The sequence below is a fragment of the Mytilus trossulus genome, unplaced genomic scaffold (assembly GCF_036588685.1).
Source record: "Mytilus trossulus isolate FHL-02 unplaced genomic scaffold, PNRI_Mtr1.1.1.hap1 h1tg000085l___fragment_1__unscaffolded, whole genome shotgun sequence".
Lineage (NCBI taxonomy): Eukaryota > Metazoa > Mollusca > Bivalvia > Mytilida > Mytilidae > Mytilus > Mytilus trossulus.
Window position 1 is genome coordinate 3,692,998 of NW_026963295.1, and position 20,066 is coordinate 3,713,063.

The 20,066-nt window shown below is 33.7% G+C and overlaps 1 protein-coding gene across 1 annotated transcript; it reads left to right on the forward strand.

Moving 5' to 3' along the window:
* Window positions 1–319: 319 nt before the first annotated feature.
* Window positions 320–6,166, forward strand: LOC134699738 (SOSS complex subunit B2-like). The gene is made up of 6 exons (XM_063561166.1): window positions 320–829; window positions 2,192–2,330; window positions 2,882–2,953; window positions 3,534–3,594; window positions 4,914–5,040; window positions 5,608–6,166. Exons 1-6 carry the CDS (start codon window positions 745–747, stop codon window positions 5,760–5,762), a joined length of 639 nt encoding a protein of 212 aa, XP_063417236.1. The 5' UTR covers window positions 320–744; the 3' UTR covers window positions 5,763–6,166.
* The last annotated feature ends 13,900 nt before the right edge of the window (window positions 6,167–20,066 follow it).

Genomic DNA, 20,066 nt, shown 5'->3' on the forward strand with positions numbered 1-20,066 from the left:
TTTTTTCTTGATATTTACGATTTTATTTCTCTTGCTTCGTTTTTCCCGATTTTTATTTTTCGTGCTACGTTTTTGCGATTTTTATTTCATGTGTTTCCGTGTTCAGTACCCCACTTTATCACCCTCTATTATTAATTCTAATCAGTTTGCCGTTTTGTAACGGTTTTTTTCTAAATTCAATAGACGGCACTGATCATGTCTCTGTTGTCTTGTCGGGCAAATTAAAAAAAATTAAAAAAAAACCAAACATTTGATTTTATATTATGTACATTTTTTTTAAATTTCGCGGCAACTTGGGTTATTTTTCCTGATAGAAGTGCCCGGATCATTATAATTTTGCAACGTGCGGTAGTCGGACGCGAACGCCTCTCCTTAACTTATTTGATAACCTTTTGACACAAACCGGCTACTTTATATACAAGAACAATAATTATTACTGAAAGTCGACATTAGATATCAAAAATCGTGTCAACTGATCTAGAACTTTAATATTTTAAAATACCGATCTCGACAACAAAAGATTTAAGGGAGACAATCGAGAAAAAGATAAAAATTACGACAAAGTTTCAAGCTACTCGAGTCATATTACCTAAATTTTGCTGAGGTCAATTCAGACAAACGAAACTTTTCAAATACTCGTAGATTTTACAACAACTATGAACGACAACATATTGAGGAGCAGTTGACGAAGAATTTCTGAACCTAATTGGATCCCCACTTTGTCTTTGCTTTTCTGGTAGAAAAATGACGGAACCCTCGTATATGCCGATCAAAGAAGTCCGACCGTCACAGAAGAACATAAACGTAATGTTTATAGTGTTGGAAATAGGTAATGTATGATCTTTATTCCTTAATTTTCAGAGTAACGAGGACTTTTCCGGTATTTAGAGGTCAGGGGTCAACCATTCATTGATGGAAAAATTTGGGGTGCTTGAAAGGGGAAATAGAATTAAATTACCATAAAATCATTTCATAATTTAAAAGATAGAGTAATTGTTTTTTGAGCAATTAATTAAAAAATTAAAGCATATATCTGAGGAATGCAAATCTGCTTTTTCATGAAAATCACCCCTTGATGTTTAAACTTTTTAAAATTCAATATTTTAATATTTAAACCATATATTAAAAAAGTTGATAAAATTCATAAGTTAATTTAAAAAAAAAATGGGTAAATACACGTGGGATATACAGTTATTAATGTTAAATTATTAATACATTTTGCAAATCAAAATTAAATTGTTTCCTAATTTATATGTCTCTGGTCATTTGCTGGTGTGGTTCATGTCAAAATAAAATAAAAAGTTAGGGTAGGGACATTTTTTACTCTAATATTTTTACATAGAGTCTATGGGAGCAACATTCTGACTTTCCATAGGCAGATCCAAGGGGGACTTGGGGGTCCTGGGCCTCTCCCTTTTGTGGAAAAAATTTGGTTGATTACATAGGGAATCACTGAAGCATGACTGGAGCAGACCCCTTAGGTCAGTCAGTGGCCCCCCTGTTACAAAAAGTTATGGATCCACCACTGCTTTCACAGTGCTTAATGAAAAAAATCTTTACTGCAATGTAAGTGTAGGCTATAAAGTATAATTAAGAGATCTTAAAAGACTAAAAAGCAGTTGAGTGATGCTTTTTAAAAAAAACATATTTTTCAAAATCTAACACTAAAATTATAAGGTAAGGGACCCCCCTTTTTTTTGGACAATTAATGCATTTCAATGGGGACATATTGTTGGAACACTCCCCCCTCCCCCTTTTTTAAATGGCTGGATCTGCCCCTGTGGAATATTTTTTTCATAAAATAAACAAATCCTTCCCTCTTTAAGTTTAATGGTCATTCCGAAAAGTCATATTTTCATTTGGTACAAAGAAAAAAAAATGCATGTACAACGAATTTTTGTGTACACCATTGAAGAGGGGGAGGACAGGGGGTACCCTTCTCCCTTCTCCCACCCCTCTTCTCCTTTCTCCTACCCCTCTTCTCCTTATTTTATTTTTTTTAATTTCCTGAAAAAAGAGATATTTTATTTTTTCATATTTTATTTTTTTCTCCAACTTTTTCTCCTTTCTCCCAGCCTTCCTCTCCTTTCTCCTACCCCCTTTGGCTTTCTCCCTGTCTCCCTTACTCCTGTCCCCCCCCCTCATTGAACAGTTTCAAGATTTTTTAGTTTAATTGATTTTCTTATTTTAGGTAAACCCACAAGAACTAAAGATGGGCATGATGTCCGTTCAGTAAAAGTAGCAGATAAGTCTGGTTCTATCAACATATCTATCTGGGACGAAGCTGGTGATCTGCTACAAACTGGAGATATTTGTAAACTTACTAAGGGGTATTGTAATTTGTATTTAATATTACACACTGTGACAGACATTCAATTGTTAATGTTATGCAAATTATGTTGGCCTTCAAAAATATAAACATGCTACATGTATAAAAGAAATTTTAAATTGCAAATGGGAGATAATTTCAAAACTTACTTAAATAACAATGCTAAAGGGAAGATATACTTTGCTTCATATGAAAATTGTGTTGGTCTTTAAACTTTCCTTGAAATATTTCAATCATTTGCAGATTTTTGGTTCTTTCCAAGCACTCATACTTGATTTATCAATAAAAAAGCAAAATAGTGCTGAATGTAGGGTTAAAACACCAATCTATTGAGTCATTCACAGAACAGTAATTATTCAATTAAAAAATGCAGTCACAATTTTCTGTAAGTGACCCCCTTCATTTCCCTTCAGCATATTTAGTGTAAATGATTGTGTATTTATTTACATATTTCTGAATACTACAGACTAGCACATGTAGCAACTTGCAAAAATTGGTTTGCATGTAACTGTCTCATTTCTTGAAATAAAATGAAATCTTGTTTTATTTCAGATATTCCAATGTATGGAAAAATTGTTTAACATTGTACACTGGGAAAATTGGTGAAATAACAAAAATTGGAGAGTAAGATTATTTATTAAGTGATTGTTATTTAGGCCAAATAAAATAAAATGGGTGTTTCCTATTAAATCTTTGAAAAAATATGATAGAAATTTATCGAGACAATTTTTTTTCATCGAATCTAGTGGAGAAAAATTCTGACTCATAACAGTGCTTATTGAAAAATCTCAAAAAAACTTTAGGTAGACTATTTCTAAACTTTAATATAGGGTAGGTACTGTAGGTAGGCAATGGTGGATCCAGAACTTTTCCTAAGGGGGGCCCTCTGACTGACCTAAGCCTCTCCAGTCATGCTTCAGTGATTCCCTATATAATCAACCAAATTTTTCCCCCTATGGTAGGGAAATGGGAAACACTTGTGTTTTATTTGGCCTTACTGTCTGATGGTTCATTTTTTAAAGGCTTCTTCATGCTGAAAACAAATAAAACAATGAAGCAGTAAAGGACATGTAGATTCTGAAAAATGGATGCCTCCCAGAAATTTATATCTATCATGTCTATAAAAAATATTGAAAATTGTGAAAGACGTAAAAATTTAGCGATATATTAATACTATGTTGATAATATATAATTATCATTTCAGATTTTGTTTGCAGTTCACTGAACTACCAAATATGAGTGATCCTAATCCCGATTTAGTAAAGGTAAGGATTTTATAAAATGCACCCTAAAAAATCTTTTTTGATAGATTTTGTAAAAAATGATATAGGTAGTTTGTCAATGAGATTAACCCAACAACATCTAACATACATGTTTAACAAGTTTCTGTACAATATATCAGGCTGTTAATCACTCCATGTGTAGGAATGTTGTGAATAGTATCTACAATGTACCTTCATGGTAGCACCAATTCTATTCTGGGTTTGGTTAGGCCAACAGCAAGTTAAAATGTTTTTGAAAGTCTTGCCTCAATTAAACAGCGACTTTAATGATCTACAATCAATCTGGTTTTTTTTTTAGTTTAGGTTTTCGTTATAAATAAGATGGCTGTACAACAAGTCCTGCAAACAGTTCTTTTTTAATTATCAAATGGTCTTGGAAAGTACAGCTTTTCTACGCACTATTTAATCTAAAGTATTAGCTGCAGTTGAAATAATGTCAGAGCGTTTATCATATTGTAATCAAACAATAAACATTTTAAAAATAGCATCACCTATAAACAGAAAAATCAAATTTCTAACCATATAAATTATATATTTCTCCTCTAATGGAATCAGGATATTGATTTTGATTATATGTATTATCTCCCTTTGACTAAAATCAATGGTCTCAAATTAAAGATTTGTAACAAAGCAATGGAGAGGTTATTATAATTTGCTGGAAATTTTATTAGTCTCTTCTGATTGATTCAAGATAATGATTGTAAAAACAAATTTTGTCTCTCAGTTTATATTGAATGGTCTGTCTTACCTATGCATTTTTAAATTGTAATTGAAGATGTTTTGTAATATTTGCACTGCCCCACCAAAATATGCATCTGTCTGGCAGCTGAATGGCCTCCTGGTAGAATTTTTTGTAAATTATTCTATATGAGGACTATATTTGAAAATCATTATGATTTGGAGTTTGATATTGCTCAATCAAAAATGCCTTTTAAGGCTTTAGACTCCTAACAGGGGAGACCAAAAAAGTCCATAAAATGTAAAGGGGCGGGAATGAAAATTGTCAACACTAAATCTAATATATATCTGAAATATTTGAATATGTATAAAATATCTTATTTTTCTGTATCTACTTTCAATAATAAAATTGAGAATGGAAATGGGGAATTTATCAAAGAGACAACAACCCGACCATAGAAAAAACAACAAGAAAACATTTTAGGTTATTGGTTAACCCATCGGTCTACAAACTCTACATGTATTATACTCAATCATTGAAACCAATAGTCAAAAGATAGTAGATAATTGTTTTTTTATTTATGTTTGTCTCTTTTTACCATATTTAATAATACATTTTACAGAATGAACCACCAACCCAAAGAAAATCACCAACAGAGGGCAGTGATGCTAAAAACCAACAGGGAAATTCACCACAGACTCCTAATATACAAACTAGTAATAGACCTCCGTTAATGGGAACACCTCCAGGTCTGGTTAAACAAACCTTTTTTATTATGGATAATGTGAAATAGTATAGTGAGAACTTTCATCTGTTTTGGTCCCAAAATATTCTGTCCTTAAAGTTTGTTTCCTTAGACAATGATCTGCAACTCGTAATAAGCACTTTTCACATTTTATATTTATAATTGTAATAAGCACTTAATATACTTGACCATGTATTTCAATCAAACAAAGACATAGTATCTTACAATTTCACTGATTTTTACTTCAAGCTTTCTGAAAGGGCCTAATTGACCTTGAAAGCCTTTTAACTTTTCCTCTAACATCTGTTGTTGAAATTCTAATCTGCTTCATTTCAATCTTCCCACATTGCAGTTTTTGTCCCTGATTTAGTAAATATGATTCAGGCTAATTTCTTAATGTTTGATTTATTATTATTTTGTAAAATTGTATAATTGTCTTGAAATACCAGGAGTTCAAACTTAAGGTTAAATTTGAAATCTTGCTACTTTTGCTTTTGTAATGTCATGAAAGACTATCTGTTTAAGAATAAATGTGACTTATTTTTAAGATTAAACATCTATTGCTATTTAGGTGGAATGAATTTCCAGAACACCAGACCACAAGATCCAAGAATGGCTCCACATGATCCAAGGTTAATGAACCCACAGCATAACAGAGGGGGCGGACCCCCACATGGAATCAGACCAATGAATGGACAATCTGGGCGTGGCATGCCAAGAAGATAACCAATGATTGAAAGCTCATTTGTTTAAAAAATCATTCATTTTGTTCCAATCATATAACTAACAGTGACCTTGAAATATATTTTTGAGATTAACCCCAAACCCTGACATTTCTGTTGAAAATTGTTATTCTGTTGTGTAAACATTTATATTGATTTGTATAAATTCCATCAAAATGGAAAACTTTGACATCTTTGCATACAAATAGGTGGTTAAAAGTATGAACAATATGAAGTCATCTAATGTTTTATCCCTAATTTTTCTGTTAAAAAAGGGAACAAGTATCAAAATAATGAACATGAAAACAGATAATAGTGGCAATTTAAAAATCTTGAATTAATTAACATAATATGTTAAAAGATTTGAAAATCCACAGAAAAGCGTTTCAGCAAGAGGAAGGAAGCCTTCACTTCAGAACTGGAGATAAGCTCAGAGAAGCACTTGCTTTCATGTATATACATCTAATGTTGATCTTCAAGAAGAAAAGGATGCTGGAATCGGTGATTGACGAATGGATCACAACATGTGAAACCAATGTTTTGATGGGGTTTCCTATAAGCAAAATATAAAGATAATGGGTCTAAAAAATGGTGGTGGGGGAATAAAGAATGTAAACGGTGTGCTTAAATGTACATGTAAAGAATTGAGAAAAATAAGGAATTGAGAATAATGCATGAGGGTTTGGATTGGGTTAAATGACTTAAAAATAATGACCTTAAAAAATGAGGATTAGAGAATAACGGGCCAAAAAATGAAGATTAGAGAAAAAAGGGGTGAAAATTAAATGTTACAGAGTAACAGACCCCCCCCCCCCCCCCCCATCCAGACCCTCATGCATTTAAAAAAGGAATGCATAAGAATGGGAATACCAGTAATAGGTCTGTATTCGAAAAGCTGCTTCATCAATTATTTAATTTGCCAATTGAACTATATGTAGTATTGTCCAACATTACAGTTCAGTATTTTAAGTTCCAAGGCCTGAGCCAAATGTCAAACATCTATAGAGTATTTTACCCCGAAAGAAACCATTTTGGGGGATTTTGACATAATTGTTACTTTTCTGATACCCTCTACTGCAACAAATATGAAGTCTTTAAAAAAAGTTATATTTATATCAAAGTTAAGATATTCTTTTGTGTTTTATATGACCTATGATGTCAGTTTAGCTTTTGCCATTACTTGGCGTCTGTCTGTCTATTATAAACTTTTTATACAACACAAAACTAATTTGGGATTGTATGATGTTGTTGTGGTTTGCATTGTCAAAAGACACATTGGTTTCCTGACAATAACTTAAGGTTCAATATCACAAAAGGAAGGTTCAGATGGATTTTTGGGATGACGGTCTAAACTGTTTAGGAATTAGGGGCCCAAAACAATTCTTTTTCTTCTTTAAGAATAGTAACTTGTGTATTAGTTTTTCAAGTAGAAGGTTAGCATTCATTTTGTGGGTTATGGTGCCAACAGTGTAGGAATTTAGGGCCATAAAGTGGCCATACACAAGTATTTTTATAGCATCTGGACAATAACTTGTAGGTAAGTATATGGATCTCTGAAATTGTACTACAAGGCCATACTACAAAGGAAAATGTGGGGGTAATTGCTCCAATTAGAATTCAAAAAGTTTTGGAGGTGTAATTCAGCTAAAAGGGGTTCAATTTTTTTTTCTTCAAATTTCTAATTTTTATAAAGTTTCAAGAAGAAATCTTTAATTGCTCAGTATTGTGCAATAAATTTGTAAGATTTTGACATTTGTTTTGTGTTAGAAACCTATATAATATGAAAAAAAAATGATAACGATCCAAATTCAGACCGTATCAATTTTGAATATTGTGTCCAAATTTGGCCCAACTGTTCAGCGAAGCATTTTATTAATATTATTCCACGTTGCAAAAGTCTGCATGAATTTTATCCTTATGGAATCTAGTTAAATATACTAAGCAAGTGATTTGATACAGCAACAAATATGGTGGTTGTGGCCACAAATAGAACGTAGGGGTAACATTGAAATTTTCGCTTGTATCTCTAAAATTTAGACCCCGAGTCTTTGAACAATTACAGTCTACATTTCATGAGTAATTTTCCCGTTTAATACATTTTTGCAAAACCATGATCCGATCATCCAGATTAATTGTTATAAGTGAAGATGTTAAGCACAATAAGATCTTCGAATAAGTGGGCGTGGTCGAAATCCATGGTGACCTAATAGAAGATGATATCTACATATTGTGCTTTTGGTTAACTTCATAGGTACTGACATACAATATGCTTTGAAAACCAGTCCAATGAAAAGGCATCGGCATACTTTCAAAACAGGAAAACACATTATTTTTGCTTCTTTAATCTATGGCAGTGTACAGGAAGCAACCAAACTATAAATGTCCTAACAGGAGAAAGAATCCGCTGTTCTATGATCACATCAGTCGCTCATCCAGAAATTTTTATGAGGGCGCAGCCTTCCCCTTTTATCCGCCTCTGTAATGAATAATGAAAAAAAATAACTCGGAATCTCAAATTTTATTCGAATCGGAAGGGAACTCTTAAATAAATCTAAATGTTTCACCAGTTTCATGCAAATCGATTATTATAAACATGTTCGACAATTGTTGAAAACGGGCGCACGGACGGACACCGGTATACATAAATGGGCGTTTATAAATAAAGAGAAGAACATTCACACAAACATATGCTACAGACTCTTCTAGAAAAATAAGGATATATAAATTGTGTAATTACAGTTACAGTAGACCAAGACCTAAAACACTCTTAAGGAGTAGTTATAAGCATACACGTAAAAGGCACCTCAAGAAGATACAATTATACCTGTAAACTGTTTAGTCTTCTTTCCTGGACTTGTGACGTATTTATACTGTACGCCGAATACCAACAATGTGATCAAATTTGCATTTTACTTCATTTAATCATCTCATTTACTTTTAAAACCATTAAAAAAGTGTTTACAGTAAACTGAGTTGTACACACATGATTGTTTGGGTGTACACAATCATAAAAAAACCCTTTATTTTTCATGCTGAGTCCGCGAAATGGATAATTTTTTTTTATCTAAGATGGTTGCTTACCGGTTGGTTGCTTAGAGTAAAGTATATAACACATATTAGTTTAACTGATGTTGCATGTATTTGCCAAGGAGGAAATAGTAGACCGTTGAAATGTATAGGAGTTCAATATATTTGCTGGAGAGAGATAAAAAATCTTGAAATAGGCGATAAAATATAATTTAAATTAAAAATATTTTTTAATTACATTTTTCCTTTCTTTTACCAATATGGTAATTTGTCTGTCCCAGACGGACATGGTATGGCTGTTGCAGCAACATTAAAACTTTTTTTTTTTATAGATGCAACCTTTTAAATACGATTTAATATTTATTACACATTTATCCAGCAATCATGTTTCATCCAACTTGTCATGATGACCTTTTCATTCGCTTTGGTACAAATCATTTTTGCAGTTTTTCGATAATTTGAAATTCCATTGAACATAAAATCTAAACTAGGATGCGCCCGAAAATGGAAATGAAATGTTACGACCGCAGTTGTCGTACCATGAACAGTTGGTGCAATTTAAATTGTTGGACACAGTATTCAAGCGCGATACTGTCTTAATTTGGAATTGTGATGAAATTCTAGACATAATATAGGTTTCTGACACAAAATAAGTGTGGTGAAAGATCTTAAATGTTGGAAATGGGTTGACGTTTTGCATTAACTTTCGATTGAAGATTTCTTGCTATCGTGCAATACTGTGCATTGGCGGATCCAGGGGGAGGGTTTCTGGGGATTGGAACCCCCTTTTTTTGGATGATCAGTGTATTTGAATGGGGGCATGTAGTTTGAACCCTCCTATTTAAAATTGCTGGACTCGTCCTTGCTGTGCTATAACACAAGACTGCAGTTGAAGATTTCCTGCTATAATATTGCACAATACTTTATAAAATAATTTACACATCATATTTGGTGTGGATCTTCTGCGATATGTTTGCTGTTAAACTATTTTTCAATAAAAAAAATGGAAAATTAAAAAAAAAAAATATGAAAAAAAAATCATCCGCCCCAACCTCCATTTTTAACCCCTCTCAGTAATTAACCACACGCTCAATTCCAGCTTTCTCTTTGTTGTATGGTACCTTGCTGTACAATTTCAGAGAGATCCATAAACTTGACCTGAAGTAATTGTCTGGAAACTAGAAACATGCTTTTGTTGGTCTAATTCCTGAACGTTTGGAACAATTAAACTGAAATTCATTCCCAGCCTTTCATTTGTGTTGTGATACATTGTACCTTGTATTATAATTTTAGAGAGATCCACACACTTAAGGGGGCTCGCGGATCTAAATCATTTAAAAAAAAATTAATATGGGATTTCTCTATATTTTTCTATAAACGAACTTTATCTCAGGCTTATACTCAATAGAAAAATGAAATAAAAAAATGAGGTCACCGTTCATTTACGCTCACAATCTGCATTCGAAAGAAGCATACATTTTTGTCAATGTCCTTTTTTTCTGTTGAACTATAAAATAGGAGAAATATCGGTAATATCGAAATAAAAAAAGAACTAAATTACAGAAATCGCTTAAATTTTACAATTATTTAGTTTATGTACAGCTTATTCGAAAACAACAATAAAAAATATAGGTCACCGATGAGTTAAAAAAGATATTTCAATATTAATGCCCAAAAAATGGCATTTTTTTCATCAAAGGGAGATAATTTGGAGCTTTTTCAATATCAACATTTAAAAAGTCCCCTGGGGCCAATACGAATTTATTTTTTGAATGATTTTTGGATCATATGATAAAGTAATAACTACTAAAGGTAATAAATAGAATTTGTAATGAAAAATTAAATTTTATTTTTTCAGAAAATCTAATACCCGCGAGCCTCCTTAATTGTGTGGAATATTGCTTGTTTTTGCCCCCTAATTCCTGAACCTTTGGGGCAATTCACTCCAAACTAAATCCAAGCCTTCCTTTTGTGATATGGAACTGTGTGGTACAATTTCAGAAAGATCCATACACTACCATGCAAGTTAGTGTCTGGAAACTAGAAACATGGGGCCCTTATTGAATATTCCTAAACTGTTCAGACCATAAGCACCAAAATTCCAGAGAGGCCCATTCACTTAAAAAATTAAGTTCTGTCCGGAAACCAAGTTTCTTCGGGCGACGACGAAGTGATACTAATATACGACCACAAAAAAAATGGTCGCGGTCGTATAAAAAGGGACTATGAATAGAACTATAGTTGTTAATTTCTGTGTCATTTTGGACTCTTGTGGAGAGTTGTCTCATTGGAAATCATACCACATCTTCTTTTTTATATAAAAGACTTGGTATGCAGTCATGATTAATATATTATTGTTGCTGTTTATGCCACTGGGTAGGTGTGGTTTAATTCTGTCAATATAGGCGACACCCTGTAAAAGTAGGCGGTGGTGGCTGCGTGTGCGTCATCAAAGTTTTAGGTCAGTTTGTGCTTACTTTTTTCAAATACAAATATCTTTGTTGAACCTCAATGAAATTTTACAAACTTTTGTCCGAAGCTTTATTGTGGTCTAAAGAAAATCCAGAACATAATGAATGATGATTTTTTTTTACCGATAAAAGGACATTTTTGGCAGTTAAACATTAAGTATAAACAGTCTGAGGTTAACGTTTGCTACATATCAATAAACTTGTCGAACCCATCTTCGCTAGCCAAGGGTTACGATCCACTCCCGCTCTCTTCGAGCGGGAGTGGATCGTAACCCTTGGCTAGCGAAGATGTGTCGAACCATGAATATGTATTTCTTAAATTAGAATGCCTGAAGCAAAATTCGAAAAGAATATTATTCATTTTCAGCATTTCACTTACAGACATACCATTTTGTCAAATAATAGCCGGCCTGGAACAATAATTTTGACATTTTCTAAATTTTCATCAATTATTATTAAACTTAATTTAGGTAGAAACTAATCTTCAGGATCAAGAAAAAAGCATTTAATTTTTTTAAACCTGTATTACATTCATATTACAATTTACACTTGCAGCAACTCTAAGCGAGACAGGGTTTCATGGATACCTTTACTGAAGAATTTCGTTTTACAAATGTACGATCTGATGGTTTACTTTTACAAATTATGACTTGCAATTGGATGGAGAGTAGGCAATCGGCTATCCTCGTGTGACTACGCTTCTCTCCTTCTAGTACGGAATCGGCCGAGTTGTGACGATTGGGAGAGTTGTCTCATTGGCACTCATACCACGTCTTCTAATATCTATCTTTTAACAAGAATGTGTCCCAATCTGCACTATCATTTTCTATGTTCAGTGGAGCTTGAAAATAGGATAAAATCTCTAATTTGGCATTAAAATTAGAAATATTATATCATAAGGAACATGTCTACTTAGATTCAAGTTGATTGGACTTTCTTCATCAAAAACTATCTCGAACAAAAACTTTGCCCTGAATCGGAACGAAAGGACGAACGAACGAACGAACGGACGCACAGACCAGAAAAATTAATGCTCATAAATGGGACATTAAAATCATTGCATGTGTCCATGAACGAAATTTGCGCATTACATTGAGAGAAAACTGGATAAAGACAAAACAATTACAACAAGAGTGCACACACTGAAATGTCTCGTCTTCTTTACTAATCATTGATATTATGTTGATAGTCTTAAGTATAAAACTTTATTAAAAACTGTCACATAAACTTAACATTAACCAAGATAACTAAACAAAGACCAATGAACCATGAAAATGAGGTTAAGGTCAGATGAACCATGCCAGGCAGACATGTACAGCTAAAATGTAACAATGCTTCCAAACAACAAATATAGTTGACCTATTACTTATTGTTTAAGAAAAATAGACCAAAACACAAATACTGAGCAATGAACCGTGAAAATGAGGTCGAGGTCAAATAAAACCTGCGCGACTGACATATAGATAATAAACTATTTCCATACACCAAATATAGTTGACCTATGGCATATAGTATTAGATAAAAAGACCAAAACTCAAAAACTTAACTTCGACCACCCAACCATGAAAATGAGGTCAAGATCAGATGACATCTGCCCGTTAGACATGTACACCTTACAATCATTCCATACAACAAATATAGTAGATCTATTGCATAAAGTATGAGAAAAACACACCAAAACACAAAAACCTAACTATAACCACTGAACCATGAAAATGAGGTCAAGGTCAGATGACACCTGCCAGTTGGACATATATACCTTACAGTCCTTCCATACACCGAATATACTAGCCCTATTGCTTATAGTATCTGAGATATGGACTTGACCACCAAAATTTAACCTTGTTCACTGATCCATGAAATGAGGTCGAGGTCAAGTGAAAACTGTCTGACAGGCATGAGGACCTTGCTAGGTACGCAATACTAAATATAATTATCCTATTACTTATATTAAGAGAGAATTCAACATTACAAAAAATCTGAACTTTTTTTCAAGTGGTCATTGAATTATGAAAATGAGGTCAAGGACATTTGACATGTGACTGACGGAAACTTCGTAACATGAGGCATCTATATACATAGTATGAAGCATCAAGGTCTTCCACCTTCTAAAATATAAAGCTTTTAAAAAGTTAGCTAACGCCGCCGCCGCCGGATCACTATCCCTATGTCGAGCTTTAATTCTGCAACAAAAGTTGCAGGCTCGACAAAAACGATGACATTGAAACGGAGACTTGTTTGTTCACTATATATCTTTCAAGTCTAGACCGCTTTGAATTTTATGTCGATTGATTGCTTTATCCCACATCTCCTTTTAAACATTTTAAAATTATAAGTTCGTCGTGAAGACTGAAACTGAGTGAAACATATCAATTTTAAGTTTACATTAACAGGTTTCGACATTTTTCTCTGAAACAAATGATCATTATACTGTCAAAATTGAGACGATGAATATGATATATATAGTTATTGATATGAACGAACGATGTAGGAGGCTAAACTGTCGTGTGTTAAATTACACAAACCATAGTCAGATTCAGTGGTGCACGGTCCTCCCCCTTTTGTGGGGAAATTTGGATAATTGAAGAGGGGCCCCTTACGTTAGTCAGTGCCCCCACCCCTCTTTCTCGATAATGCGTTAGGTTTCGGTGGCGTCGCCTCCTCGAACCCCCTTTAAGGAGATCATCCGTCTTGGACCTGATAGAGACCCTCTTATTTCTCGCCGAGGTTCGAGCGTAGCTACGCCACTGACAATCCAAGCTTACTGTATATCTTATTCTATTATATATATCTTATTTAATTATATATATCTTATTCTATTATATATATCTTATTCTATTAAATATATCTAATTCTATTACGAGTCTAAATTGAAAACTACGTTCAAACCTATGATCACATGATGATTGCGTTGGATAAAAACCGCAATTTTTATACGTGTGTATGTTAAACAAATTTCGTTGTAGAAGGGTCTAAAAACAGCACAAATAACATTTTCCAAAAGACCAAAAAAGTGAAAAAAGTATATTTAAACATAACGCATTTGACTAACAGGTCGAACAACTGATGTTCTTTATCCCTGCTGACTGCCATTGGCGATTGCCAAATAAAATTGATCACAAGATGTAACAAAATGGATCTTAATATTAATTTAATACTAAACAGATTTTTTCCCCTATTATATATATATATAACAACAGATTTGTGTTTGAAATACATTTTAATATTTGAAAAAAAGTTCAAAGCACACATAACAAATAAAAGCCATTCATAAATAAATAATTTACAAAAATAACAAATAAAAAAGTGTTTCTATTTGCATACCCATATTACCAATACTGACATCTATATATAAACTTGACAGTTACCTTGAAGAAAAATGAATTATAAATATCTTTATGCAATGTTGTCGTACATGCACAAATTTTGCACTTGTTGGTTGATGTAAATCCTATTCTCTTTTTAGAAATAAAAGACAGCAGCAAATATTCGAGGTTCTAATGGATTGAATTCTTCCAGTCTTAAAGTAATAATAGTACATTATTCGGCAGTTATGGGCCGAGACCGGGCAGTCATTGGGCGAGACCGGACACTCGAGTTTCTCCTCGGTAACATCGAATTCGGACGAGTTCCCGCTTTCTTGCATGACTCGTTTATCTCGAAAATGTCAAATTTTCGCAGCGGTCGCATTCTGCTCCGATTTAGAAATGAGGTTGTTGGTGATTGCAATCTTTCGTTTATGTTTTCTAACTCTCTTTTTGGTACAATATTCGGAGTTAAATTAAGCTCACATGGTCCACACATATCCTTCATTTGACGTGTCGTTTCTCTGTGACACGTGTAATCTGTCACTTGACATTGTATTGGCCGAGCGAGACGACCCACAATCCTCTTTACTTCCGCCGCACTTGCTTCCCGAAATGCCGGCGCCTTTGGTAGTATAATGTCATATTCTGGAATGTAAACCATCGATCTTGCTTGAAATTTGTCGTATGTCTTCTGCTGTTCATCATGAAAACGTTTTGCCGGGTCCAAATAATGAATAACATTAGCTTTCCTGAGATGGATCTCTGGTCTTGTGTCGCTATACATGTGTCGAATATTACTATCCAGAATTGTGCGGTATGTTGTACAAAACGCCATTATACACTGAAATGTATCCCAGTACAGCCTTCAACGATGAACAGAACTTTATGCGTATATATTGTCGGTTCGAATAATTTTCTTCCTCTTGTAAACCAGGATTAAAATCTATCTCATTATGGACCCTGTTCGATATATTTCCAAAATCCACTGCTTTGAGATAACATTACTGGTAGTTTCAAAGCTAGTTACCTCACAAAGATTTTATCGAAATGCCAAAAGAAAAAAAAATAGTATTGTATCATGGTACAGATTACTGTGTTTATTTTATAACGATAGATAAAAGTTTCTATACAGCTTTCCCCATATCAGTTTATTTAACGCGGATTGTTGCTTGGCAAGAGAGAAAAGATAAGTCCAACTCGATTCATGTGTGAAATTAACCTAATCAAAGTATACAATAATATAACTATTAAAAGAAATGTTAATTAATCAATGTGATGTTTTTTTCCTTTAGATTTCAAACGTCGTCTGTGGCCAATATTGTAGCAATCAAATAAAGGCCAAGTCAATTTTATTTTCTGTGTTCCTTTGAAATTTCACACGTCAACTAAGTTTGAAGAGAAATTAACGTTACATGCACTCAAGCCCAATATTATTTTCTCATTGCCACAACTCTTAAAAATGTGTCAAATAATAAATATATGAGACACATAATTATATAGGAAGATGTGGTGTGAGTGCCAATGAGACAACTCTCCATCCAGATAACAATTTAAAAAAGTAAACCATTATAGGTTAAAGTACGACCTTGAACACGGAGACTTGGCTCACACCGAACAACAAGCTATAAAGGGCCCCAAAATTACTAGTGTAAAACCATTCAAACTGGAAAACCAACGGTATAATCTATATAAAAAAACAAGAAACACGTATAAATTACATAAACAAACGACAACTACTGACATTAGATTCCTGACTTAGGACAGGTGCAAGCATTTGCAGCGGGATTAAACGTTTTAATGGTACCAAACATTCTCTCTTTTTCTGAAACAATAGTATAACACCACAACATAGCTTGCGGCGGCATCCACAAATATTTCTGTGGTTAAAGCTTTTTGAAATTTTTAAAATAACTTTCTTAAAATGTATTATGAAACTCGACCAAACTTGGGACAGATTTAGGCTTAAAATTGCGCAGACTATGCATTTTTTAGTGGTGGAAAATGTTCTATGATAGATATCATTTTGTCAGACACTTTTCTTTTTTTGATGTGATTCTCATAAAGTGCCAAAAAATCTGTACAGTATATTTAACAGAGTTTATCATTAAATTGTGAGTTTTACTCTTAACAGACGTATAACCAACCCGATTAACAGACCCGGCCACCGTCGATAGAGCCGCATGCTCAATATAGATTAACCGACCTATCTCTCGGTTAGCCGATTGTCGGCCGTGGAGACGATTCATTATTTTAAATGTTGTGAATAAATGCGACCGAAATTCGAGGTCGAGGGATATTACATACATGGTCAGTCAATTCTTCGATTTGAGACAATAGGTACAATAATAAGCTATAGGTGTAGTATGAGTGACAATGAGACAACTCTCCATCCAAGTCACAATTTATAAAATAAAACCACTATAGGTCAAAATATGTTCTTTAACACGGAGCCTTGGCTCACACCGAACAGCCAGCTATAAAGGGCCCCCAAAATGACAGGTGTAAAACCATTCAAACTGGAAAACCAACGGTCTAATCTATATAAAAAAGAGAAAAAAGAAACATTTATGAACCACATCAACAAACGACAACTTATAAACATCAGATTGTTTTACATTGTCATTTTGGGGCCTTTTATAGACTATGCGGTATGGGATTTGCTCATTGTTGAAGGCCGTACGGTGACCTATACTTTAATTTCTGTGCCATTTTAGTCTATTGTTGAGAGTTGTCTCCTTGGCAACAATCATACCACATCTTCTTTTTTTTTATAATCAGGACAGGTGTCAGTCTATATAAATAGTTAAATGAAGATATGGGTTCATGTAAATGACTCCGTAACCAAAAGTCAAATGTAGAAGGAACAAGTAGGATCTGCTTACCCTTCCGGAGCACCTGAGATAACCCCAAGTGTCTTTTTTTTTGGGGGGAAGGGGGGGGTTTGGTGCTCAGTCTTTATGTTTTGCATGTGTTCTGTTTTGTGGTTTTAGTCTTGGCGTTTAAGTTTATGTTCGACTTAAACTTGTCTCGATCCTGTTTTATTAGAATCAATCCATAAAGTGTACAAGGCTAACTATAATTTTCCTCGGAGTTTTGATTTTTTAATCTGTACAAAATGCGGATAAGTTTTTGAACGCCCACACCTGAAAACAAGGTGGAAATGGGGGGGGGGGGGGGTCCGACCGCCTCTAAAATACTGTTAAAACCGTTAAAGTCGACATCAAGTTTGAAGTTTGAAAATTTAAGCCGAAAAGGGGAAAAGGGGGGAGGGGGTTGGTGAGCTCAGAGACATCTGAGCTACTGTCATTTTCGTCTCTTGTGGACAGTTGTCTCATTGGCAATACCACATCTTCTTTTTTATACCGTCTTACGCTTATCAGGGGCGTGTCCAGGATATTTGAAAGGGGGGGTCGTAGAATAAAATATTTCGGCGAGCGGAGCGAGGCGAAAAATTTGTGGGACCTTTTTTTGGCTTTAAAACATAAAATAATAGAGAATTGCACTAATGCAACGGTTCCTGACTTGGAGCATGTATATTTTAAAGTTAAAGTGTCAGTGTCATGGGGAAGCTCAGAAGCTCCTGAATTTCAACAATTTAGCATCAAATTATGAAGTAATCCCTCTATTTTTTATTAAGTTCGGGTTTCGTTGAACGACACACATGATACAAGACAAATAAACACTGAAGAATAAAGTTCTTTCGTTCTGAGTATTGCTTTAATGTTGAAATATACATATTTCTAGTATACATGTACCTTGACGCAAAACCTAAAATGAACACAGAAAAATACTGACGGACTCTCATTTTCAATTACTAGATTGGATTCATTAGAACCATTTTACGTGGATTTCTCATGGCGTAATCGTCAATAATTTTATCAAAATCAAGTTTAATGTCTCTGTGAACATATAAAAGAAGCAGAGCATTTAGGCGATCCTCCTTCATGGTGCTTCTCAAATCATTCTTGATCAACTTAAGGGATGAGTTAGCTCTTTCGGTGGAGCTTGACGTGACGCTCGTCAAAGCAAGTAAGAAGAGAACTTTCATGATGTTTGGAAATAAAGTCGAGCATGCCCTTACATCAGCCGGACTCCGAGAAACGAAATTTTACGGTTGATCATCGGATGACCCATCAGATTGGGGAATCAGTATAAAAAGAATTCAGAGTATGTGTTTAATTAATGAATATGATAAATTGCTTTTATTCTATACAATACTAGCAGATTATAACGATAGGCTTTTTTTTTTTTTTAAAGGGGGGGGGGCGTACGCCCATTACGCCCTTACCTGGACCCGCCCCTGCTTATCATCATTAGACAAAACAGATGCTTCGTAATATTAAGTACGTATAAAACATCAACTCACGAGGAAAGAGTATCCCATTTGAAGACATGAAAATATACATAGATCATTGTCATGCTTTGTTCATAGATACTTGGAAACATTTTCACGAACTGACTGTCCATCGTTCAATTCTTAATATAACACATTTTGCTAAACTTATATATATTTTTAACATTTTTTTTAAATTCAGAAAGAGAGAACAATAAAATAAGCGGATGGGTTATTAGTGATTTGTCACAGTATTAATGGATATATATATATATGTACTGACAATTTTGTCTTTCATTTAGTAGTTTAGTATATATATATATAAAGTTAAACCAAAGACATTTATAATATATGTCTCTGGTTAAATGCACATGTAAGAAATCATTTTAATTCATTTGCATGAATGCATATAATTTTATCTGTGTTCCATTGAGTTATGTTGTGAAATAATACATATATATATGACAGCTACTAAATCCTATTCCGCCAGATGAATAAAAACTGTGACTGTCGTTTCTGGGAAATCGATCCGGTTTGCTGCTGAATGCACCGCGGTCACGTGATCTAGCGGATCAATACGCTTCCATGTTATAAAGTGCATTGTAACGATGTGAAGACGGCTGATCGATTGGGGAAGTGTGAGGGGGCACCAACAGGGCGTGATAAAGAAAACACGCTCATTTTAATAGAGAGAGAAAATTGTAACATATATTTCTATAGATGTGTCGCCGCGTAAAATAAAAATTATTATCAGCGTTCTGGCCGATTGCAGATTCGACTGTACAGAAGCGTTATTGGTTTTTAATCAGCTGATTATTATGAATTTAGTCATTCGTTTATTTCATATTTTTTATAGGTGATAAAAGAAAAGAATCAATAAGATTTTCCCAATAAATTCATATCAAGATAAATTACGGTTAAAAAAGATTTACATTTCGTTGGATTTTTTTTTATATATAAAAGTATTAAAGATTTCAAAAAAAATTGAATTAACAAATTCATCAGAAAAAAAACGTATTAAAAAAATAAAAATGATTTAATTCGACTAATAACTTAACAAATTTTCTCCAAATCTGTTTTCTTATAAATAAATTTGAATTCATCCGATATTTACATTCGCGTTTATCCTATTGTTATCAAGACGCTATTGAACACACAGCATTATTATA